Source organism: Prionailurus viverrinus, chromosome D3 (genome assembly GCF_022837055.1).
Source record: "Prionailurus viverrinus isolate Anna chromosome D3, UM_Priviv_1.0, whole genome shotgun sequence".
Lineage (NCBI taxonomy): Eukaryota > Metazoa > Chordata > Mammalia > Carnivora > Felidae > Prionailurus > Prionailurus viverrinus.
In genome coordinates, this window is record NC_062572.1 from 54,447,991 (window position 1) to 54,474,968 (window position 26,978).

Consider the following 26,978-nt stretch of genomic DNA (forward strand, 5'->3'; position numbering starts at 1 on the left):
TGTACCTGGTACAGAGGCCAGATCTTCTTTCAATAAGGTCGAGCATTTTGAATACATTATATTATTATATTATATTATTTATATAATACTAAAACCCATAACAGGCCAACAGCAAGGTACCCTAAAACTAATACACCTTAAAATCTAGGAAAAACGAAGGGCACCACATGTAAAAATGAATAAAGTATATTCCCTCAGTAGATATTGCTACAATAAACAAACCTGAAAGAGACTCATACATTTTACTAACAATTATATTAAGAGCTAGAAGAGTAAGAATTATGAAATTTTAAAACTCTGTTGTGGACCTGTGTATTAATATGTTCAACACTAAAATTTTATTGATATATATACATTTTATAAACCAAGGCAATTATCACTGTAAAACATACAAACACTATATTTAAGTTTAATGCATTGCATGTGACTTAAAATCATTAACTTTCACATAAGCAAATGATGAACTTATTTATTTAAAAACAGGTATATCATAGGACATGATGCAGGCAGCTGGTTAAAAGTAGATTCAAGGACTGGTGAGCTACAATTGTCTAGGGAATTTGATAAGAAGTCAAAATATATTACCAATGGGATATACACAGCAGAGATCCTGGCTGTAGATGGTAAGAAAATTTATTTTCAGTATTTCAATAAAATTACTATTATTCCATTAAATATAAATGTAATTCTAATATTTATACTAGATTGACTCAAATAACATATTTAGTGTGTCTGCAAGACTTACGGAGAGTTCTAAATACCTTAGGTCAAGAACTGAATTCAGTCCACCCATACCATTATTTACATTTAAGCATAATTTATTTTACCTGCTTCCAAAAAAGAACAGTATGTGGCTTACAGCATAAAGCATAAAAGTTTAAGTCTATAAATAAAATTCAATTTCTGCTTCTGGCCTCATTTCTTGAGACGCTTCATCCAACTTTCAGAGTATGTTAGGAATGTTTACGTAAAGGAAGTACTACAAGGTGTATGCAAAGTTCATTTGGGAATGACCTAGGAGAAAGTCAGTGTCCCAGAGTATAGTTATTTTAGAACCACTAAAACTGAGCTACAATGAGAGGCCTGTGTAAGTGCTGCTTGAGTAGACATGTCCAAAGTAAGATGTTAAAGCACAAGATTATTCCAAATAGAAGAGCCAAATTAAAAGTCATAAGAGCAGATGCACTGAACTAACTTGTAACTGAGCTGCTTCTCACGGGAAAAGCTATTAAGCATTCCTTTTTGGTGATAGCAACAGGAGTTTATTTATTTACCAACAGTTAATCATTCTTTGAACGGTGCCTAGGAAACCAGCTACTACAGAACAAAACAGAAAAAGGTCAGTAACTAGAAAAGAAGAGAGAAAATAGGTGTTCTAGATATACACCTAATAGAAGATAGATACTGTAGGTTTGCATTGTTTATGTCTGAGCTCTACAGTAGCCAAAGAAAAAGATAAATGGGCAGTAAAAGATTTTAAAAGAAACCGTGATAATCCCCAAGTCATTATAGTCCGTACATTCTGGTCTTCATTCTGTGTCACTTCTAACACCTGCGTCAGTTATAGAAATATTATAGTCTTATTTGTTATCAGCATGCTAGAAAGCCACTTCCTTAAAAGGACTCTAACCATGTTGATTACAGCCTATCTTTGCATGTTGGTCATATGTGAATATCTTCGATAACTAGAATAAAAATTAGTCATCAAGTGATAAAGAGGGAGAAAAAAACTATCAAAATGTATCAACAGAAAGCTAAAACAAGGGCTATTGTTTACTTGCCTAAGCAGAGTATCTGCATAGGCACAAGCCATCCAGATGGAAAAGTGAACTAAAAGTCCAGATTCAAATTTCTTGCTCTTCTGCCCTTCTAATAAACTATATTGACCCAAAATTTGTTTTGAATGGGTGAGGGGAAAAAAGCTCATAGATTTATATTTGTTTTCAGAAGTGCCATTTCAGAGAGAAATAGCATCCAATGGATGGAATTAAAATAAATAGTGAAACAGAAAGAAAAAGCATACAGACAATTCTTTAATTTCAATTGTGGTTATTTTCCTACAAATACAGAAATCAATCAGCATCCTGAATGGAAGGCTCTAGACTGGACTGGGAGTCTTGTTTATGGGGACAGCATAAGACTAGAAACTGTAAGCCTGTTTTGAAGGACATTTAATTTTGCATCTTGGGATGTGTAGGAGTTGGCTGAATGAAATGGAGGTGAAAAACATTTTGGGAAGAATGAATAGAATGCACAAGAGTCCTGGGTTAGGAAGAAATTTGTTTCAAGAATTAAAAAGAAACCGTGTGGCGGGAAGGTAGTGAGCAAAGACAAGAGTGGCTTCAGGTCATTGAAGTAAGCAGGAACCCATCATGCACCACTTCAGGAGTCATTCATGCTATTCCTCTATGTTGTGGCATCATCATAGAATATAAGAAAGGATTTTCTCCCTGACACCATTTACCCCAATACTCATGATGCTTTGCTATTTCAGATGGCTCTGGGAAAACAGCAACAGGAACCATATGTATCGAAGTTCCTGATGTTCATGATTACTGTCCAGTCATTTTTGCTGAAAGTAAATACATCTGCATTGCCTCTCCATCGATCCTTATCTCTGTTTATGATCATTCTTATGGGGCTCCCTTTACCTTCTGTGTGGCTGATCAGCCACCAGGGACAGCTGACTTATGGGATATCAGATCAATAAATGGTAAGTGGAATCCAAACTTGCTCAAACTTTAAGACCAAAAGCAAAAACAATTACCAAATAATTAGGCAAGTTATGTAATACTTTCTATCTCTGTTTCTAAGATTCTTGCCATATTAATATTAAATGAGAAAATCTTTCATATTCACACTTAGGATATTTGGAAAAATTTTAAACTGAAATAAAAGTAAACATGTTTTATCAATACTGCAATTACAAATATTAGTATGTAAATATCAGTTTATTTGCCATTTTATATGGTGTGCTAAACCAATATTTGAACAGTTTGAAATAGAGTCCTTCACTAACTCACCATATGTCGTAATTCCCTACTCTAAATTATTTCAGGCAAATCACTTAAAAGTTTCTGCAACTCAAGTATCCCATAGATACAATTACATATTTTCTAATATCATAAGATCAATGCACATAAGTTCAATGAATTTTTTTTTAGAAATAATGATGAGCTCAGACTCTTTGTAAAGGTAAAATTTAAATCCGAATTGCTCAATATGAGAAGAATCGTTAAGCAAACAGTAGTACATATATATTATTAAGGTGTAGTACACACGGAATTAAAATTAGAATTATGGGAGAATTGGGACGCCTGGGTGGCTCAGTTGGTTAAGTGTCTGACTTCAGCTCAGGTCATGATCTCACGGTTTTTGAGCTCAGCACGGATTGGGCTCCGTGCTGACAGCTCAGAGCCTGGAGCCTGCTTCAGATTCTGGTGTGCGTGTCTCTCTCTCTGCCCCTTCCCCACTCATCCTCTGTCTCTCTCTGTCTCAAAAATAAGCATCAAAAACAATTTTTTTAAAAAGACAAAACTTAAAAAAATAAAAAATTTGCAAATTAAAAAAAAGAATTATGTGAGAATTTAGATACAAGGAAATACATACACCAAAGTACTTAAAGAGTAAAGATACCCAAGTAATATGTATGTTTTTGCTAACTGTTCCTATGTAAAAATAAATGCCTGAAATTGATTTTTAAAATGAAAGTAGGGGCGCCTGGGTGGCGCAGTCGGTTAAGCGTCCGACTTCAGCCAGGTCACGATCTCGCGGTCCCGGAGTTCGAGCCCCGCGTCAGGCTCTGGGCTGATGGCTCAGAGCCTGGAGCCTGTTTCCGGTTCTGTGTCTCCCTCTCTCTCTGCCCCTCCCCCGTTCATGCTCTGTCTCTCTCTGTCCCAAAAATAAATAAACGTTGAAAAAAAAAATTTAAAAAAAAATAAAAATAAAAATAAAATGAAAGTAAATTTCAGAGAAGATAACGTTTTACATACCTTAGGTTCTATTTCCCTAAGATGTTAAATATACATAGAAATGAAATGCTATTAAGAGGACCTCATTTGGGCTACAATAGCTCCCTAATCTCATATTCATTTGAGGCAACAGTTAAAGATTTTTAGAGGGGTCAGTCCTCAGAGAGGAAACACTTCCCATCTCCCGAGGCCACTAAGCTTTTCCATTCGTAGAATGGAGAAACCCTAAAATGATGCCAGAAAACAGACCACCATTAAGCACTTAGTCAAAAGAGGAAATTAGGCAACTTGTTTTCATAATAAAACCTTTTGACTCTTTTCCACAAAATCATTTCAATATTTTAAAAAGTTAAGCACATTAAAGTAACCCCATTAAAAATCAAGACTTTTGGCGAGGATGTGGAGAAAGAGGATCTCTTTTGCATTGTTGGTGGGAATGCAAGCTGGTGCAGCCACTCTGGAAAACGGTATGGAGTTTCCTCAAAAAAACTAAAAATAGAACTACCCTGTGACCCAGCAACTGCACTACTAGGCATTTATCCAAGGGATACAGGTATGCTGTTTCGAAGGAACACATGCACCCCCGTGTTTATGGCAGCACTATCAACAATAGCCAAAGTAGGGCAAGCCCAAATGTCCATTGATGGATGAATGGATAAAGAAGATGTGGTATATATATATATATATATATATATATATATATATATACAATGGAGTATTACTGGGCAATCAAAAAGAATGAAATCTTGCCATTTGCAACTATGTGGATGGAACTGGAGGGTATTATGCTAAGTGAAATAGTCAGAGAAAGACAGAAATCATATGATTTCATTCATATGAGGACTTTAAGAGACAAAACAGATGAGCATAAGGGAAGGGAAATAAAAATAATATAAAAATAGGGAGGGGGACAAAACAGAAGAGACTCATAAATATGGAGAACAAACTGAGGGTTACTGGAGCATGGCGGGAGGGGGGATGGGCTAAATGGGTAAGGGGCACTAAGGAATCTACTCCTAAAATCATTGCTTCATTATAAGCTAACTAATTTGGATGTAAATTTTAAAAAATAAAAATAAAGTTTAAAAAAAAAAGAAACAAAAATCAAGACAACTTTGAATTCACCCTTCCTATGAAGTCCAATATCCCATTGGTAAATAACAAGTACTAACCACTTTTTCCTCATTAAGATCCTACATATTATGAGTAAAAATATAAGAAAAAAAAGGTTCTATGTGGAGGTTTGTAAAGGTATTCAAATTATATAATAGATTTGCCAGTAAAAAATATAATCACATTGGAGAGAATATTCCTAGAGTCCTGTTTCAATGTTGGTGTTAAAGAAAGGAATAAACTTTCACTTAATGTGCTATGGCATCACCTCATTCAACTCTTTGTGCATAGGCTATATTTTGGTAGACATAGCTGGCTTATCATATAGCTAAATGAAATTAATAAATAATAATACCTATAATTATTGCATGTTATGGATTAATCAATTAATATTCATGATTTAGGTGTACACTTAATCATCTCTAAGCCCTCCTTGGGTTGATAAATAAATTTCAACCTATGTTTTAAACAATAGTTTCTATACAAATTGATAGGCAATGGTAACAAAGAATTAGGAAAATAGTTATTGGAATAATTTAAATTTAAATGATAGGACAGCGATTTTGAATAAGATAAACAATAGTCTTCAGGAGGGTATTTGCAAACTGTGATCCTAAATAGAACACTTCCAATATTTCCTTTCAACTCAATATTCTTCATTCACTGGACAAATATTTATTGAGTACACATAATATGACAAATATTGTTGTTTTGGAAATAAGCAACAGGATCCCAGCCTGCTTCATAGAAATAACAATTCAGGGATGCCTGGGTGGCTCAGTCAGTTAAGTGTCCAACTCTTGACTTTGGCTCGGGTCATGATCTCACGGTCGTAGTGTTGAGCCCCCGTGCCTGGTTCTCTGCTGACAGTGTGGAGCCTGCTTGGAATTCTCTCTATCCCTCCCTCTCTGCTTTTCCCTCTCTCTCTCTCTCAAAATAAACTTAAAAAAAAAAAGAAAGAATTAAGCAGCAAAAAGTATTGAACAATTCATTATAAATGTTTAAAAATTAAGTATAGGATGCCATGTGACTAAGAGAGTATGAAAAACTCAGGCCCTGGGTTAGTCTTGGGTATTAGGAAGCATTATTCCAAGGAATTCCAATTTATTTTCTTTTTCCTCTCTTTCTTTTCAGCTACTTCTGCAATCCTGACGGCTGAGCAGCTTTTATACGCCACAGTTTACCAAATCCCAATCATCGTGAAGGACAGCTTTAACAGAGCATGTGAATTGCCACAGATTGTGGAGTTAGAGGCCTGTGATTGTGACTACAACCACATATGTTTGTACTCTAGTACCACAGGCATCAACACAGGGGATGGCAGCTCGGTTACCAGTGATATAGATGGGACCATCACTGAAGACCAAATTGAAGGTTCAAATGTTGGTCTTGGACCAACAGGGATTGGCATGATTGCCCTGGGACTCTTACTACTGCTTTGTAAGTACTGGATTGGATCTCCCTTTTCAGCACTTCTTCAAAATAAGAATGTAACCAGGCTCACTGGGATGCCTAGGTTCATTTGGCCATTTCTTTTTGGTATCTATAGCAATTCTTGTGGGAATTTGGAAGTAAACAATGGGGCTAATAAGGGCATGTGCTTGTTCAATAGTTACAGTTAGAGTCAGTGAGGGTCATAAAGATGAAAAAATACAAGCAAATTCCTAAATATAATATAGCAAAACATAGAGTCAATCCTAAAATGAAAAATTCAGCAAAGTGCATTCAGAGAGGTAGAAGCAATCAAGTCCAAGTGGGAAGGTTGGGAGTCTTTATGGAGAAGGTGGCTTCAAGCCAGGCCCTAAAAGCTAAAGGTTTTCTTAGAAGGAGGATGGTATCTGGGGAAATCTGAAAGGAATAACCCAATCATAAACAGGGAGAGGGGTGGTAGGGCATAGAACACTCAGGAAGTTGACAGGCTAAAATGTAGGCTGGGAGCCGTCTGCAGGAATGTTCATGATAAGCCAAACATTCTGGGCTTCAGTCCACAGGCAATGAGAAACCAGTGAGGCTGTGTGAGATCAGGTGACCTGTTCATTCTGGTATAACAGGAAGCAGGGAGAAGAGCCTAGAAGAGAGAATTAGCCTCTGGACTCTTGATAAGAGTGTCTGCAAGTAGGACCATGGTCACAGGGATGTTGAAGTCCCTATGCAAACATTTCAAAAAGTGTCCTCCTCTCCCTACCATGTTTTAAAACATGTAGGCCCTCAGAGGAGTAACACATTTTACTTCCCCGCCCCAATACTTCAGATTTTGTGGAAATCAAAAATTGGATTCTACAATCCAATTTGACTAAATCCTTCAAACTAAAACATTAGCATGTTTCAATAGGTAAGTACAAACTAAAACATTATCATTCTGAGGAATGAAAAAATAACAAATGACTTTGGGCAAACTTTATTTCTTAAAATAATATGAATTTGTAAGATAATACCAAGATCATGAGTGATTATCATAATGATATTGGAGATATTTCCCCAGAACGTGACAAGAGCAGATGAGTCGAGGTATCAGTTTGCCTTTAAGCCAGCAGGTCTCAGGGTGCCTGGGTGGCTTAGTCAATTAAGTATCTGACTTTTGCTCAGAGCATGATGTCGCAGTTTGTGAGTTCGAGCCCCACATCGGACTCTGTGCTGACAGCTCAGAGCCTGGAGCCTGCTTCAGATTCTATGTCTCCTTCTCTCTGCCCCTCCCTGCTCATGCTCTCTCGCTCTCGCTCTCTCTCTCTCTCTCAAAAATAAATAAACATTAAAAAAAAATAAGCTAGAGGTTCTCAATCCTAGCTGCACATTAGAATCATTGGAGGTCTTTTAATTAATCATGTTCAAGCAGGAATACTCAAAATGAGACCCAAGTTGTGGCATGTTTAAGCCCTCTAATGAAGCTAATGTGTAGTTCAGGGATAAACACCCAGAATTAGCCACATTCCCAGTGGACTAGCACTCAAAATTTCACGACTGTTCCTTAATCAGGCTAAGAAAGCACAAGAGTTGTTAAGTTGATTGTAGAATAGGAGGGGAAGACCCTTTTGGACAAAGTCATCGGTTCTCAGTGAAGAAGCCCAGGCTGTGTTTTGGAGGGGGCATGCAGTGTGATAGTGAGAGGAGAGGTCCTTGCCCAAAACTTATATTCTCAAAGGGCCTTCATTTAAGACTTTTGATGTTTGCTCTGAGTGAGATTAACTGTTTCAGGGAAATCAGCAAAAAGCGCTGACTTAGCAGCTTTGACATTTTTCTTCCATATCTGTAATTAACTCAGTGGAATGCATGTTATACTAGGGCATTTGAAAAGTATAAAAAACAACTAGAGGAGACCCAAAGAACTAAACTGAGTGTATTCTAGAATCTTAGAAAACTTAAGAAATGTGTAAATTTCTGGATTAAAGTGTAGAACTGAAGCAAAGTTTCCATTATATTTTGTATACAAGATCTTAAAATAAATGTAAATAGCTCAATTAAATTTAGTGGGTGATATGTGGTTGGTTTTAAGTGTAAATATAAGGGTGGAGGAAGAGTCCTATTTCTAGGTCCTATAACTGAAACCTGTATTCAATCCTTTTGATTACATATACTGATTATGTATTTAACTTATAGTGTATATATGATGTTTGGTTACACGGATTTGTGTATATCAGTTTTTATATGGATTTGCAAATATATGTGTATATGTGTATATATATATATATATATATACACATATACACATACACATATCCACAGACATAGTCGATATATATATATATATATATATATATATATATATATATAGGCACCTGCACTTATACACATGCTCTTGGAGATAAGTACATATTTATTCATATGTGTACACAGGCTTGCAAATACATATACATATACAGATGACTATATGTGCACGCATATGCACATATAAATGCACATGCGTGCACATGGGGGACTAGGAATCAGAATCCTGGATCTGCCAGCAGCCAGTTAGGAGTCTTGGAATAGAGGGTATAAAGGGCCTAATTTTTCTAATCTATCAGTAGAGAACTCCGATTACATAATCCCAAATTCCCTTCAGTCCAGCTCTAAAAGTCTATGTGATTTGGTGGTTTTGTATTCATAAACATGGATCTATATATTCAACTCTTCAGGGAGAACTGATGCTTTCTTATATTTGTATTCATCCCTTTGGTTCTAAATATAATTCCACATGTTTCAAAAAATGATATATTCAGTGACTTCCTAAATTGAGCAACAATGTGTTAAGTCTCTATCCACTTTCTTGGGCAGTGGCGCCCCTCCTGCTCCTCATGTGTTGCTGCAAACGAAGACAGCCCGAAGGCCTGGGGACGAGGTTTGCTCCCGTGCCAGAGGGGGGAGATGGAGTGATGCAGGCCTGGGGGATAGAAGGGGCCCGCCCGGAGGACAGGGTGAGTGGATGGCCATGGTCCAGAGCGGGGTGGGGTTTCAGTGCAAGCGAGCATGTCTTGATAATTGTACGACACACAGGAAGAAAACTATGTCATTTGTTATGTGTTTAACATAAAGCATTTATTTTAAAAATGTTTCTCTTTCTTTTCAGGATGTGTCAAATATATGTGTACCAATGACAGCCTCTAATACCCAGGATCGTATAGATTCTTCTGGTCAGTGGACACCAAAATCTGTTTCTTGTTAAAGTTTGCAAAATTATTTAACCTGATTAATTTCATGTATAAGTACCTTTAAAAAAACAGTATATCTGCCAATACTTTTAGATGATAGCATAATGAGAGGGCAAGTAACATGTTTGAAGTCATCGCTTTACTTTTCTTAAACTACAGGCAGTGGAGTATGGCATAGCAATTTGAAAGGCAAACTCTAGAACCAGAGTGTTTGAGTTTGATCCCCTGCTATGTGCTTGGGCAGGCACTTAACCTCTCTGGGCCTCAATTTCCTTATCTTTGAGACTTAGTTTATGATAACACCTACTTCAAGGTGTCCCTGTAAAGAGCGATACACAGACATATATACATATTATGTATGATATATAATATTCTTACTATATATTATGTAAGTTACCTATAAATAACTTATATAATATATATCACAAAATATACACATATACATGTACATAAAAATATGTATATATACATTAAAAATATACATTAGAACAGTGCCTTGCACAGACAGCTACTGGCGCCGTTATTTGTAATAAAGCTGTTCAAAAATAATAATAATAAGAGAAAAGAAAAAGCAGCAAATATGGTCTTCTAATAATACACTGAAGAATTCTTCTTAAATCCATGCATTTGCATTTGATTAATTCCATGTATAAGTACCTTTAAAAAAACAGTATATCTGCCAATGCAATCCATGCATTTGCCTCACCAGACTTAACATTCTCCTAATTTACCAGTTCCATGTACACCTAGGAATACTGTAAAATACTCAGCTAGTGGGCAATGAATGAATGAAGTAGAGAGGTCGTCCAATTCTAGGACAAACGAGATTTCTCAGCAGTGGTTCCTCAGTATCCCAAACCAGACTCTGATGCAGAGTCTAAGGTGGCTGAACATTTCTGTGAAAGCCAGCTCTCCCTCCAGCACCAGGGTGAGTGAGGACTGTTTCAGTTTCTGCTGGCCTTGCTGTGGAGCGGTCCTGAGGGGGGTGCAAGCCCTCTCACACAGGCCAGGGAGCTTGCCAGAGGCAGTGACAGAAGGACTGATGCAGACAGGCAGAGGCCCTGCTCCCCTTGGCTGGCTCCATACCTGTGAGTCTAGGGGATATTTTTGTGCAAATCAGAGGCCAATTCCAAAAGCTGGCTCCCTCTGTACCATTTACTTACTGACTTTTATTTTATGAGGGAACTAAGACTGGGCGGATTTCAAATAGCTCCTGGCCTTGCTTTCCAGGACCTACTCACATGTGTGGTGGTGCAACATAGCAGACAGTGGGTAGCAGGGTTTGACGTGGATGAACAGTGCGGACCACTCAAGCACTGTTCCACGAATGCTCTGTCCTTTCAGAAATCTACACTAACACCTACGCGGGCGGAGGAACGGTTGAAGGGGGTGTGTCAGGAGTGGAACTGAACACAGGCCTTGTGACGGCCGCTGGCATGGCGGCCGGAGGTTCAGCAGGAGCTCGACGGAGGAGGAGTTCCACAATAGGAACCCAGTGGGAATATGCAGACACGGGCCTGAACATGGCTTTCCTGGACAGTTATTTCTCTGAGGTAATCAATCCCCCTGCACATGGTTATACAAAATAGTCTTGAGACTGAGTGATAACAATGATGGCAATAGGTTCTTCTGAAATATATTCAGTTATTCTCAACTCTATTCCAATCCTGAATAAAAAGTATTTCATTTCTCCTTAGAATACAGAAAGCCAATTTGCCAAAGCATTTCATATTCAATTGACATACATCCATCTTACTATCGTGGAAAAGGCTAGCATCTCTCATTATTCCCTACTTCATTTTTTCCCATTTTTCTGTCTTCTGTCTCTTGCTTTTACCACTTTGTTTCCCATAGCAGCAGCAAAACAGGAAGATCCTGATCAAGAAAAAAAAAAAAATGTATGCATGTCCTCTCTTTATGGTGTCCTTCCTACCCTGCAGTTACCTCCAATGAAAGAAGAAAAAAATAAATTAAAAACCAGGACTGGGAAAGGAAGAGAATGATAACTCAGAAACAGAGTATCACCATGACTTGGTGATATATCAGGGCCTAGAACCCCGGTCTCCTATTCTCTATCCAGTGCCCCATCCCCAAGGGATACGTGTCCCTCACTAAGAGAAGGGATCATGGGTCTGAGCATTCCAAAGAAGAAAGCTCCAGAGGCATTGGGTTGGCCTGACAGGGTGGCACAAAGGGTAAATAAATCCCCTGTGAATCCCTAGTTAGTATGTTTATTTCATTTAACAGCAATCCATTTCATCTCATATTTCAACTAGCCTGTTTTATTCCATATATGGTAATACATGAGTTATTACCTGCTATTAACAACAACAAAAAAAAAATGTTAAGGATGTTGTTGTAAATGTAAGCTATTCCTTAAAATTGGTGATTACAAATACCATCACATGAACAGTATTGATTATTTAGATGAGTGATAGATATCACTAAGTACATCCAACAAATAGGCACAAATTATGTGTCATAGAAATGTCATAGAAATTATATTTAATGAATCATTCATAAAATTCACACTAACATTAAAAGAGCCTTACCATTAGTGTCCTTTGATTTTTCAAAATTTTTCCTTTGATTACAATTGGTGTCTGATACATTAAATCTCAGGGTTTGTAAGTTCGAGCCCCACATCGCGCTCTGCACTAACAATGCAGGAGTCTACTTAGGATTCTTTCCCTCTCTCTGCCCCTCTCCCACTCTCTCTCTCTCAAAACAAACAAACAAACAAAAAACCCAAAAACAAACAAAAAACTTTTAAAAAATGGCACTAGGTTTCAGAGGTGGTGAGATGCAGCCTCTCCCCCTACAAGATAAAACCTCCTCTGCAGAACGTACAGTGTTTCTTTTCTGCCATGTTTTACACCACCACCCTCCACCCCCACGGCCAACTTGTGCCCCGGGCAAGGGGGATGATCCTCTTACCGAGGTGTCACTTGAAAATATTAAGCGGCATGTTTATGGTAATACCAAACTCATGAATAATTGCTTTCAAGACTTAAAACCATCCATTTCTAATGGTAGAATTTAGAGTCTCACATAGACCAGAGGGTAAGCAGCACGATGTAGGGTAAAAAGGATAGTTGGATTTGAGGTAGCATTCTATGATTATTTGAGTCTGGGGCATGCCATTCACTCTCTCTGGGCTTTCAGTTACCTTATCTGTGAAACAGAGAGGGGATAAGATTATGTCAGGCCCCGTAGGATTTCACGGAACCCAACAAGAGCCATAGCAGCTGGAGGAGAGCAGCCACCTCATCGTCTTCCCACAGAGAAGTTCCCTTTCATTAGTTCTATATACAGGGCTCCTACCTAGTATTACATTGAAAGGGTCCATCATTAAAAATAATTTGAAAATCACAGTAGATAACCTTGTAGTGCCTTCTTCCTGTTAACCTAACTCCAAAGACATCTTGGCTCTCTTTGCTTCGGTCATGTAAAACCACTGAACATTTGGACATAAGTCTCTGAAGCTTAAAGATACTGACATCTTTATACATGCTTTTATTCCAAGTTGATCAAATATCTCTCTCCTTAAATAAATAACATGTTGAACATAACAAAATATATTTTGTTATTTCTAGATCCCTCAGAAAAAAAAGACTATAAATCCAAAAAGTTAAAACATTGTCTGACAAACTCAGATTGCCAAAATCTGAATAAAATGCAGAAACTATTAATGTTAGCTTTCAAATAAGAGCAGTTCACATTGATTCAGATTCTATACACCATTAGTGCCCTCTGATCTCCTTTAAAAATTCCAATTATTTAGAAATAAAGCGAAAAATCGTCAGTGTTTTTTTCAGTTCATTCCATTATAATCTTCTCAGATCAGACATCTCTAAAGCACTGTTGTTATTCTTTGGTTATTTTAAAGGAAAAGTAACTTTTAACTTCCTGTTTTTCCTCTAATTTTAGAAAGCCTATGCTTATGCAGATGAGGATGAATGTCGGCCTGCAAACGACTGCTTGCTCATTTATGACCACGAGGGAGTAGGGTCTCCTGTTGGCTCCATTGGTTGTTGCAGTTGGATTGTGGATGATTTAGATGAAAGCTACATGGAAACTTTAGACCCAAAATTTAGGACTCTGGCTGAAATCTGCTTAGACACAGAAATTGAACCATTTCCTTCACAGCAGGCCTGTATACCTATCAGTACTGACCTGCCTTTGCTGGGGCCTAATTATTTTGTTAACGAATCTTCAGGAATGACCCTCTCAGAAGCTGAATTCCAGGCAGAAATGGCAATACCGGAACCCATGATCCACGGGGATATCGTAGTGACAGAGACTTATACAACAGCTGACCCATGTGTGCAACCCACAACAATTGTTTTCGATCCTCAGCTTGCACCCAATGTTGTAGTGACCGAAACAGTAATGGCACCTGTCTATGATGTTCAAGGGAATATCTGCATACCTGCTGAGTTAGCCAACACGCACAATGTAATCTATGCCGAGAGAGTGCTGTCTAGTCCTGGTATGCCTGACACGAGCAACGGTAGCATGACTGATGGCTGTATGGGGCCTGTAATGAGTGGTAGTATTTTGGTAGGGCCAGAAATTCAAGTGACACAAATGATGAGTCCCAACATTCACGTAAGTCAAACCACTGGCTCCACATCTCCAATGACATCTCGACACAGAGTAACACGATATAGTAACATACATTACTCCCAACAGTAAGTGCTTTTGGTCAGTATTCTATATGGACACCTTGCACCTAGTGATCACCAACATATCCATCAAAGATGTATAATGTACTATATTTAACATTTTAGCAGCCGACAAATATTTGAACATTCTAAGATCAATGCCACTCTTTGAATATATCTTTGGGGCGGGGGGAGAATATGGCTAAGCACTTTAGATAAGCCTTTTGTAATTCTTTCTGGTTTTAAATAATGTGCCAAAAAACTTAAAGAAAATGTTTTATATCCTTCGATACCGTCTAATAAATAGCACATAACTCATAAGGTGAATCTTAGAGGTCTTCAGCCCCATAGGACTGGTCATGTAAACCAGGATGCTCTTGTTCTTAGAGTTTGCAAAAGAAATCTTGCCTGCATTTGCCAGGCAAATACCTTTAGAGAAATATTTCTATTAAAAATTTTTAATTGAAAAAGTGAATGAAGTATACATTTCTGAAAGAAGATTTAAGAGAAAAATAGAGCATCTATCATTAGACATCTGAAGTCATTTGTTCGGTTTCTCAAGATATGCAATATTTAGGGCATGGTTAATATAATACAGGGAAAGTGTTTGCCAGCTGAATGCACCACTGAAAATGGTTCACCGAAAAAAGAATTATATATATACAGATAGATAGATATGCATATATACATAAATCAATATGGATGAATGTGTATCGCACTTTATTGATTTATATCAGTAACTGTAAAATAATTTATGATAGTCAAAAGAATTATGACAATGATGGAGTATAAACAGTTCTTAGGGAAAGTATTAGAGTATTTCCTTCTTAAGGGGAATGTTTTCTCTATTCTTGCTAATTATGTCAGAAAACCATATGAAACATGGTTTACTTGGTTTCAGTGACCTGAGTCATAGAGCTTTCATTTGGCAATCAGATAGTCTCCAAAGCACCTCTGTAGTCATGCACGTATTCAACAATATTTACTTAGAAGCTATTATGTGTGGAGTGTTGGTCTTGTCTCCGTGAATATATAGGGGAAGAAGACAAACATGATTTCTCACTTCATAGAACTTCTAACTCATTTCTAGACTTAAAACCCTGGGGATACAGCTTTGGGTTCCTACCAAGAATAAGTAACAAAATATTTAAGTCCACTACCAAGTTGTGTTTCTCTTTTTAACATTGCTGCTTCTGCTGAATGAATGAAATGGAAACACTTGCACAGATTGCTACTCCTTGTAGGTATAAAGTGGGCTTGTGAAAGAGAGGTTCTAGCAAGATAGTTTTATTTAATTCTGTAAAATATGTAAACTGTATAGTGGTAACTATAATATGACCAGTAAGACATTGTAAATGAAATAAACTTATTGTCAGGGCTTATTCTTTTTGGAAGGAAATAACCGCATTGCTTCTTGATTTGTTCCTTTGTAACTAAAACTACTGTAGAATTTGGAGCATCACACATAACCTCTTGCCCAATTCTCTTATTTGACAGAAGGGGAATCTAGAACTAGAGAGGTAAAATGACCACAACGTGCTAGTTGTGGTACACAACCTTGAGGCCATTGCTTGGGCACTCTGGCCAGTGTTTCAATGTTATAACTTCATCAGACACGGAGAGGATCTAGTTTGGTCTGTTGCAGGGTCTTTGCTATTTCCTACTTGGAAGAAAAACTATCTCTCAAAAAAAAAAAATGGGTTTTGTGAAGTTTAAATGCTGAATGGCTCGAACAGTATAATGCCAGAAGGTTATTTACATGTTTTCTCATCTTTTCCAAATCACGTGTGTTACCAGTTGTTATAGCTTTACCGTAGTTATTCACAACCAAGATTCTGCTACATTTCATAACTCTATAACTTGACGAATCCATAGGGTAGCCAAGGAGCATCAGTACTGTGGTCATTTTAACAGTCCCAGCCACGTAACATCTCACATGCACTCAGTCCTGTGGCATATCCTGGTGTGGATATTCTGCTTTTGAACTTTGCATGTTATTGGGACAATAATTTTTTAAATTATGAAAAAACTAGTGAATAATTAAATGTAAGGTGCTAACAGTATTAAAACTGAAAATACTTTAAGACTGAGAAATTAAGAAAATAGTACTAAGCATAAGAATTTCACTGAAATCTCTTGTGAGAAGGGTAAGAAAATTTCTTTGTGAACTTTTCCTTCCAACAATACACAAAGATTTAAGGGTGCTTCCAAAAGAGAAAATGTACATCTGGTGGATGTTTTCCCTTATACTATTCATGGAAACAAGACCAGAACCATTTCATTTTCTCTTTTAACATTATCAGTGAGGAGAACTCCATCATTCCAAGACGGTCAGTATCACTCATATATGACTTAAATCTCTGAAATTGGTATATTTTTAAAATATCAAACAAAACAGAAAGTGGAAAGCAAGATTTCCCCTTCACTGCTGAAGAGCTAGGATACTGATTTATCTAGGAGATAATAAAAGCTGATATAGCATTTATTTTAAGGTTTGAAAATGAACCCAGAAGCCCAAGAAATGAGATTTAATGAATAAATATAATAATGTATAATTTCAGTCTTATCTCTTACCCTATGCAATTACCTGTAGGGAAAGCATTCAAATGCATAAATGGGTTCTCTCAGAAAAGTCTTGTTAGGTGAAGGGAGAGGAAGACATTAAGAAGACAGAGTATTTATAACCTTGTTTCCAAAAAAAAATTATTTAAAAAAATTTCCTCTTTTGGATTAGATATTTCTGACTGCAATGTATTCCTGAATGTAATAGTGTTTTATATATTTCTTCAATAAAAAAATATGTGATAAGGAAAGAAACATTTCATTTTCTCTTTGGTGCAGGTAGTGTTCTACACGCAAACATACATCCAGAAAACCTTTTTCCCATTGTGTTACTAGGTGATTATCATCTCTATCATGATGTATATAATACAGGAGCATGGATTCATTTGTAAAATGAAATTCAGAATAATTCATTTACTCACCAATGGTAAAATTTCTCAGTAAAATCATTATTTTCTTAGTAGATGCTCACTATAAACGTTAGTTTAGTCAACAAGTCAACTGAATAAATTCCAGAAATTGCTCTAAACATTGTATGCGTTACAGAATTAAATATCCTCTTTTCCCACTGGATTTAAATTCAGTAAAATTATCATTATTGTTCCTCTTTTACCAGAGGTACTAATTTCTGTTGAAGTAAGAAAAGAATAATTAATTTCAATCAGGGGAATTAAGGAAGGCTCCTTGAAGATGGTGAGATCTGGGCTAGGCCAAATAGAATGTCATCTGACAGGGATTCCAAAGGCATAAAAACTAAAAACAGCATATTCAAAGAATATTAAGTGGTCAAATTAAACATAATAAAAAAAAGTCTGAAACAAAATAGGCATTATAAAATTATTTCATAGTCAGCCATTTTATATGATGTTTACTATACCAATTACTCAAAATGTATTAGCCTATTGAATTTTTTTTTTAATTTTTTTATAACATTTATTTATTTTTGAGACAGAGAGAGACAGAGCATGAACGGGGGAGGGTCAGAGAGAGGGAGACACAGAATCTGAAACAGGCTCCAGGCTCCGAGCTGTCAGCACAGAGCCCGACGCGAGGCTCGAACTCACAGCCCTCACGGACCGTGAGATCATGACCTGAGCCGAAGTCGGCTGCCCAACCGACTGAGCCACCCAGGTGCCCCTAGCCTATTGAATTCTTAAAACCACACCACGCGGTATGACTGATATCCACGTCATACATGAAGACACTAAAGCAAAAAGAATTTTTTATTTTTATGTTAGAGCTTAAGTAAGTAGCAGGATTAAGATTCAAACCCAGGATGGCCTACTCTTATTTTTTTTTTTAATTTTTTAATGTTTATTTATTTTTGACAGAGAGAGACAGAGCGTGAGCCAGGAGGGGCAGAGAGAGAGGGACACACAGAATCTGAAGCAGTCTCCAGGATCCAAGCTGTCAGCACAAAGCCGGACACAGGGCTTGAACTCACGAACTACGAGATCATGACCTGAGCTAAAGTCGAACGCTTAACTGACTGAGCCACCCAGGCGCCCCAGGCCTACTCTTGTTCTTAAGCTTCGAATTCTTTTGACCTAATTCTGAAAGGCTATGTGAGAAAGGCACATGGTAAAGAATCTTGAATCCCATTAGGGGTTTGGTTTGAACTTGGTATAAAATGAGGAACAAACGAAATTTTGTGTGCTGGTAAATGGTCAAATGGTGTTATTTTATGAGATGACACTGGGGCAGCCACCAGGAGTCCTCATGATAGTTGGTGTGTTGTTGATTACAGAGATGCCCTTGAGGCCAGATTACTGAGGCAGAGAGCCTAGGATCTTATGAAAAGGCAACATTCCAAGGTGAGCCTGGTGGCTCTAAAGCGTCAGAGATCCTCTTGGACGACCACTGCAATGAGCAGGTATATGTTGGGTGGTCTAAAGTGACCGCAATCAGGGGCGCCTGGGTGGCTCATACGGTTGGACATTTGACTTTTGATTTCAGCTCAGGTCATGATTTCACAGTTCGTGGGATCGAGCCCTGTGTCAGACTCTATGCTGACAGTGTAGAACCTGCTTGGGATTCTCTCTCTCCCTCTCTCTCTCTCTGCCCCTCCCCTGCTCATGCTGCTCCTCTCTGTCTCTCTGTCTCTCTGTCTCTCTCTCTCATAAATAAACCTAAAAATTTTTTTAATATTTAAAATTTTTTAATTATTTAAATTTTAAATTATTTTAAATTATTAAATTTTTTTAATATTTAAAATTTTTTAAATATTAAAAAAATTTTTTTTCAATGTTTGTTTATTTTTGAGACAGAGAGAGACAGAACACGAGCAGGGAGACGTAAAGAGAGGGAGACACAGAATCTGAAGCAGGCTCCAGGTTCCAAGCTGTCAGCGCAGAGCCCAACGTGGGACTCGAACTCACAAGCCATGAGATCATGACCTGAGCCGAAGTCGGAGGCTTAACTGACTGAACCACCCAGGCACCCCAGTTAATATTTAAAGTGACTCCAAAGTTTTTCTACACTGAATGCCTTTTACTTTTTTTTTTTTTTAACTTTAAGTGAGGTGCATGGACTATTTTCAGTTTCTAGAATAGGGCATGCTTTTTCATACCTCTGTCACTCTGCCCCTCCCTGGTTCTTTTACCTGGAGCCCTCTTCACTCTCCTCATCTAAGTAGCTTGTTTCTCCTTACCCTTCAACACTCACCTCAAGCATGGCCACTTCTTGGGAGTATTTCCTGATATCTCTTTCACAGCCCCAACCTGCTGGCTTAGCTAAGTCTCCTTTACTCCCACCAGCAACACGCTATTTGTCCTATGCCTATCAGCCTGTGAGCGCCTTGAGAACAAGGGCACTGCTTTTCTCCAGGATTAACAGAATGTCTAGGACACAGCATGCACTCATTAATCTTAGAAGTGAAGAAAATGAGGTTAGAGTGGGAGAGAGCCAAAGCATAAGAGACTCTTAAAAACTGAGAACAAACTGAGGGGCATTGAAGAGGGCATCTTTTGGGATGAGCACTGGGTGTTGTATGGAAACCAATTTGACAATAAATTTCATATATATATAAAAAAAAAAGAAGTGAAGAATATAGTCCAATTCTCTCAGACATCTAAAAGGAAATGTCTGCAATTCAACATTGCCTCTTGATAGCAGCCCTTTGAATGATCTTTGAAATGCTTGTGTAAATGCCACTCTTAGCAAGAAAATGCAAGTATATAACTCACAAAGACAGTTAATTTCAGGAGAAATTTACCTTTTGCAGAAAAAGTAATAAAGCTATTGAAAACCTCATGTGCTTTTTGAAAGAAGCTATGTTATAGCTGAATAAAATAAATGTTAAAATGTTACAGAGAAAGAGATTTTAGGCAGGATAAATACTTCAGAAGAAAGTTAAAATTTCTGAAACTTTGAGAGGCTGCTGATAATAAGGTTACCTTCATTAGAGCAATTGATTGTGGGGTTTTTTTTCTCTTTCAAAGCCATGTATTCCATGTAAGTTTGGTAACAAAATGTGTGTGTGTGTGTGTGTGTGTGTGTATGTGTGTAAGTCATAGAGTATACAGCAAGAAAAATAGAGTTCCTAATATTAAGATAAAGGTTCTTAACTTTTCATCAAAACAACCATGAACATCAAATAAATGAACCCTAAAAATTGCACTTATTTGTTACATGGAAAATAACTCATTCCCAAAAAAACTCATTTACTGTCACTAAATATTGTATAACTTCTTGAACATTGCAATGTTCCAATGGTTGTTACAATATTTTAAACATGGACTAAATATGAAGCACAGGTAATGAAAATTAATTTGCTAATACAAGTTCTTTAAATTCTATTTCAACTTGTTTGAAATGACAGTAAGACTGAAGAAACAATTCACATTGGGAAGGGATCCCTGGCAGGGGGGTGCTGGTGCTTTTGTGGATTGCTAAGAAAGTAAATAAACAAAAGATTGTGAGTGTCTTATCATTTTAAAAAACAATAAAGGAAAAGGCAATGAAACCCTATTAATTACACATATAAATTCTCCTTTACAGACAGAGATAGCAATTGTGGGGACCTGAACTGCCGGCCGGCAGGCAGACAGGCATCCTGTGCTACCACAAAGTACTTGTTCATCAGCTCCTGTGTGGGTGAAACCGTGCACAGAAAGGCAACATAAAGGTGCCAATATATAATGTGGATAAAGTAGGTTGAATCAAAGTGGAACAAATGAAAACTGAGGACAACCTGTATTTACTGTTGTTGGCATAAAAGACCGACTCTCAGCATTGAAGAGTGTTTCTCAAAAAGAGGGTCACACTTAGGTTAGGAATCCATAAAGCTGAGTTTCTCTGTGATTAGCAAGATGACTAAGTCAAAGGTAAGAGAGATGCTGACTGTGTGCTTAACGGGGAGGCAGTGAATATGTGTGGTGAGTGATGGTGAGGTGTTGGTACAAAAGTCATAGCGCATGCATGTGATCAGCATAACCACTGGTTGACTGGGGAGACTTCATTACACATTTGAATACACGGGAGGCACTGACTGGGTGGGGACTTTGGTATCAGTGAGACATGAGCCACCAGGTGTGAGAAACATGAAACTAGAGAGGTGTTGTAAAGAGAGAAGAATAAAAAACCAAATGTTTCTTTATTATCATATGCAAGCCATTATGCTAGTTGATTTTCAAACATATTCTTATTTAATCCACCTAAGATCTTCCTTTATAGATGGAGAAAATTAAGAGAAAGAAAAGTTACGGGAACACCGCGACCTCATTCCAAAGCTCATTCATTCATTCATTCAGTGATGTTTGATCATTTCACTATTTACCTGTGAGCTAACTGCTAGGAGCAGAGAGGTGAACTAAGGTCCTTGACACCAAGGACCTCACAATTCAATGCAGGAAGAAGTAAAGAGTTAAAATGCAGTATGACAAGTGTTACCCAGGGGAATAAATAAGATTGGGGGCACCCAGCTGAGTGGAGCTGGGAAAAGCTTCTCAGCAGTGGCCTTTCACCTGAGTCTGGAAGGACCCATGGGAAACAGCCAGATGAAGAAATGGGAAGGGCACGCTAGAATGGGAGAGAAATAGAGAAACAGGGGACATGGAAAAAGAGATGAGCTCCTCTGAAAACTGGAAGTAATCTGGTAAGGCTGGAGAGAAGTTTGTACCGACAAGAAGTCAGAAGCCTAAAATGTATGACATGCTAAGGATTTCTTATTTTTATCTTAAAGAAAACCACAGAAATATTTAAAGGAGAACACCGAATTTGAAATCACTTGTGTTTCCTTCACTGTGAAGAAGCTCTTTATCTTGATGAGATCCCAATAGTTCATTTTTGCTTTTGTTTCCTTTGCCTCTGGAGACGTGTTGAGTAAGAAGCTGCTGCAACCAAGGTCAAAGACATTGCTGTCTGTCGTCTCCTCTAGGACTTTGATGAATTCCTGTCTTATGTTTATGTCTTTCATCTACTTTGAGTTCATTTTTGTGTATGGTATAAGAAAGTGGTTCAGGTTCATTCTTCTGCATGTTGCTGTCCAGTTTTCCCTACACCATTTGCTGATTGGATGCTATTTCCTGCTTTGTCAAAAATTAGTTGGCCATATGTATGTGGGTCCATTTCTGGGTTCTCTGTTCTGTTCCACTGATCTGAGTGTCTGTTTTCGTGCCACTACCATATTGTCTTGATTTGTAAAACTTTGTAATGTAGTTTGAAGCCTGGAATTGGGATGCCTCCAGCTTTGATTTTCTTTTTCAACATTACCTTGGTTATTCAGGGTCATTTCTGGTTCCATACAAATTTTAGAATTGTTTTTTCTAGCTTTGTGAAGAATGCTAGTATTATTTTGATAGAGACTGCATTAAATGTGTAGATGGCTTCGGGTACTATCAAAATTTTAACAATATTTGTTCTTCCAATCCATGAGCATGGAAATGTTTTTTCATTTCTTCGTGTTTTCTTCAATTTCTTCCATAGGCTTTCTATAGTTTAAAGCATAAAGGTCTTTTTACCTCTTTGGTTAGGTTTATTCCTAGGTATTCTTTGGGTTTCAGTGAAGTTGTAAATGAGATTGATTCCTTGATTTCTCTTTCTGCTGCTTCATTATTGGTGTATAGAAATACAACTGATTTCTGTATGTTGATTTTATATCCTGTGACTTTGCTGAATTCATGGATCAATTCTAGCAGTTTTTTGGTGGAGTCTTTCAGGTTTTCCACACAGAGTATCATGTCATTTGTGAAGAGTGAAAGTTTGATTTCTTCCTTGCTAATTTGGATAACTTTTCTTTCTTTCTTTCTTTCTTTCTTTCTTTCTTTCTTTCTTTCTTTCTTTCTTTCTTTCCTTCTTCTTTTTTTGTCTGATTGCTGAGGCTTGGACTTCCAGTACTATGTTGAACAATAGTGGTAAGAGTGGACATCCCTGTCATGTTCTGGACATTAGGGAGAAAGCTCTCAGTTTTTCCTCATTAAGGAATATTACTCAGCGATCAAAAAGAATGAAATCTTGCCGTTTGCAACAATGTGGATGGAACTAGAGTGTATTATGCTAAGTGAAATAAGTCAGTCAGAGGAAGACAAACATATGACTTCACTCATATGTGGAATTTAACAAACACAACAGATGAAGATAGAGGAAGGGAAGGAAAAATAAGGTAAAAACAGAGAGGTAGGCAAACCATAAGAGACTCTTAAACACAGAAGACAAACTGAGAGTTGCTGGAGGGGAGGTGGGCAGGAGGATGAGCTAAATGGGTGATGGGCATTAAGGAGGGCACTTGTTGGGATGAGCACTGGGTGTTCTGTGTCAGAGATGAATCACTGGGTTCTACTCCTGAAACCAATACTACACTGTAAGTTAACTAATTTGAATTTAAATAATTTTTTTTTAAAAAAGAAAAAGAAATCACTTGTGAACTTTGCTCTGGTACAGATCAAAGGGCACAATGAGGCTGTTAATAGGAGATCAATGAGGAAGCTATTTCAATGAGCCAAGACAGTGAGAGAATGACTGGAGTTTCATCCACTCATCATAATCCTTGGGATAATGGACCAATTAACTGCCCGTATTAACGGCCTCTACCACAAAACCATATTATAATTGTGTATCTCACATCATCAACAAATGGTGACAACCAGCTATGCCAGCCATGTCCCAAAGATGGCACTGCAACCTCAAGCCATCACGCCCAGTACATGCCCTTGAAACAGGTGTCTCCCGGGAGGACTATCTGCTAAAGGAGCAGAATATGGATACTAAGGCCCAAACTTTCATCTCTAGAACAAAATGCTTTCTACATTTATAAGGGAGAGAAATGAAAAATTTGAAATAGGTCAGTGTTAAGATTTTAAGGTTTTTCTTGTTTTTGTTTATTTGTTTTGCTATTAGTGCAGCTTTCATTATTTTCTACGATAAAATTAGGGTATAGCTATTGTAGAAAATTTAGGAAATACAAAGATAATGGAAATCATATACAATTACCCAGAGACAACCTCTGCTAGCACCATGATAGTTTTCCTTTCAGTTAACGTTTCCCCAGCTCTACCCTTCAGCTGACAGGTTAATGCCCAAGAAACCCAAACTCGTGACTGTTAAACCTAGCTTCTATATCCTTTCTCTACAGTCTTACTCACTGCGTCTCATTTTATTTTTTTTTTAATTTTTTTAATGTTGATTTATTTTTGAGAGAGACAGAGACAACAGTGGGGGAAGGGCAGAGAGAGAGGGAGACACAGAATCAGAAGCAGGCTCCAGGCTCCGAGCTGTCAGCACAGAGCCCAACACAGGGCTCGAACCCACGAGCTGTGAGATCATGACCTGAGACGAAGTCGGTTGCTCAACCGACTGAGCCACCCAGGTGCCCCCACTGCGTCTCATTTTAAAGTTGAGATTATGATATATAAAATCTCATGCCTACTTTATATTTAAAATTCTTTATGAAAGTATTTTAAGGGATATTTCGTGCCATGAATGAGCACTAAGGTTTCTTCCACTCTTTTCATATTGTAAATAATGATGTGGAACTTTACATGCATTTTACATTATTTCCATTGGTATTTACATTTCTACAAACCTATGCACTTAAGAAACTGTATATTATGGGGCACCTGGATGGCTCAGTCGGTTAAGCAGTCAACTTCGGCTCAGGTCATGATCTCCCATCTCATGGGTTCCAGTCCCACATTGGACTCTGTGCTGACAGCTCAGAGCCTGGAGCCTGCTTCAGATTCTGTGTCTCCCTCTCTCTCTGCCCCACTCCTGTTCACACTCTTGTCTCTCTCTCTCTCTCTCTCTCCCTCTCTCTCTCTCTCTTTCTCTCTCTCTAAAATAAACATTAAAAAAAATTTATTTAAAAAATTAAAGAAACTGTATATTACAACACATTAACAAGATAGTCCTGAATGTTTGTAAAAATACCTTATACACCAAAGTGCAATATTCACAGCCATAGTATATATTGTTCAACTTCTGAAGTTCCAGTTTCCCTTCCAGTACTGTGACAGAGACCATGGATTCAAGAAATGTATCACATTATTATGATACATATTCATTTGTAAGGATGCCAGCATTATAGAAGAATATTTAGATAGATACGCCCCACTATCAAGGCTTAAATTTCACCAGGTTATTTTTGATGGCCCTAGAACTTACTCATTTTTTTCGAGTGAAGGCAATGTATCTATGTCTTCAGCCCTGATCTATGTATAATGTAATCCTAGAACGAAAATTATATGCTATAATTTTCTAAGAAAGTACCAAATTACCATCTAACAATTTGAACACTGAAAAAAAAAATCTCTCCTCCCAAAAGACTATGAGAAAACCTAAACTACAATGCCACACTGGCATCTCCAAAGTACCACCTGTCAGCTGGTTGAAAGAACTAGGTTCACCATCCACCAAGAAAGATCCTTAGATTTAAATATGTGCTTTAGAGGAAAAAAACTATTCCCAGCAAAGATAAAGCATGATCTGACATGATGATTGTAGATCCCATCCTGAGATGACACTTATTGCTTGTCTTTCTTCTTAATTCCAAAAAAAATTGAGATTCTTACACTGTCCGGAATACATTAAACTATGACTAATCTTCCACAATGTGTGGATTTCAAGTACTAGCTTGTTCCTGATCTTCTCCATTTCCATAGTTTCAAACCAATGTTGCTCACCCACCTCCTGTAACTTAGGGAATTTACATTCTCTGTTTCACCTGCACTGAGATATTGGCGGGAGAGAAGCTACCATGACAAACGATGTTGAAAAACTAAGATACGATGTTTTGTGTTAACCCTTGACCAGAGAGAATGGAAGATCTGGGCATGGAGGGAACATTCGGCTTATACAGTAACCACTTTAACAACAATTACAAACAAACCTCCCCCTCAAACATATATCACAAGCTAATAAGATTCATGAACTCTTGCTGATGGGTGTTATCTATTCAACAACAGCATAATCTTCACAACGTGGCTAGAGCCAAGAGCTTCCACTGACTGCTAAAATTGAGCAGTATCTTAGGACCATATCACACAGCAAGTGCTACAAAAAATCAAATGGAACCTTAACACTTTTCCACCACCCCAATTTCATAAAATGTATCAGTGAAAAATAAGTGATTATCTAAAGAAATGGAAAGGAAAAATCCATTACCATATTCTGGTAACCAACTGGTTTAAGTACTTAGTGTCTTCCCTCAATCTTCAGATTTTCTGATGGTAGACTTGCTTTCTATTGGGAGGAAGCAAGCAGGAGAATCTGAAAGAGGGAGCAGCTCTTTAGTGGAACAGGAGGAAACAGGACACCTACCCTCCTGTAATTCAAGCCTCTCCCAGTCTCTCACCAAGTCAACAGTGCCTTTCTGCCCTACACCATGGGCTACTTCAGAAAGGAAAACCCAGAAGGTCAAGAAGGCAGCACACTCCTCTAGGATTCCTCTTTCCCCTAGAGAGCAGAAGAAAGGGAAGGAGAAAAGACTACAGAAAATCCCACTGGTTTAGGAATGATGGTTTACATGGAATCAAAAGGGGTGTCCTTTCTCTGAAATAAGGGTGTGTTCAGTTCATTGCATGTTTTGGCAACTTATTTGTTAAGTG

At 37.7% G+C, this 26,978-nt stretch overlaps 2 protein-coding genes across 4 annotated transcripts in view; one reads left to right on the plus strand and one right to left on the minus strand.

The window, feature by feature from the left end:
• The window catches only part of DSG4 (desmoglein 4), a 30,193-nt gene extending 15,786 nt beyond the window's left edge, over positions 1-14,407 (plus strand). The window contains 7 exon segments of the mRNA XM_047828178.1: positions 484-623; positions 2,495-2,713; positions 6,219-6,524; positions 9,336-9,475; positions 9,628-9,691; positions 11,054-11,262; positions 13,640-14,407. Of these exon segments, the coding sequence (XP_047684134.1) occupies positions 484-623; positions 2,495-2,713; positions 6,219-6,524; positions 9,336-9,475; positions 9,628-9,691; positions 11,054-11,262; positions 13,640-14,407 (1,846 nt within the window).
• Positions 1-26,978, minus strand: part of DSC1 (desmocollin 1) — a 357,277-nt gene that overhangs the window by 264,152 nt on the left and 66,147 nt on the right. The window lies entirely within an intron of this gene.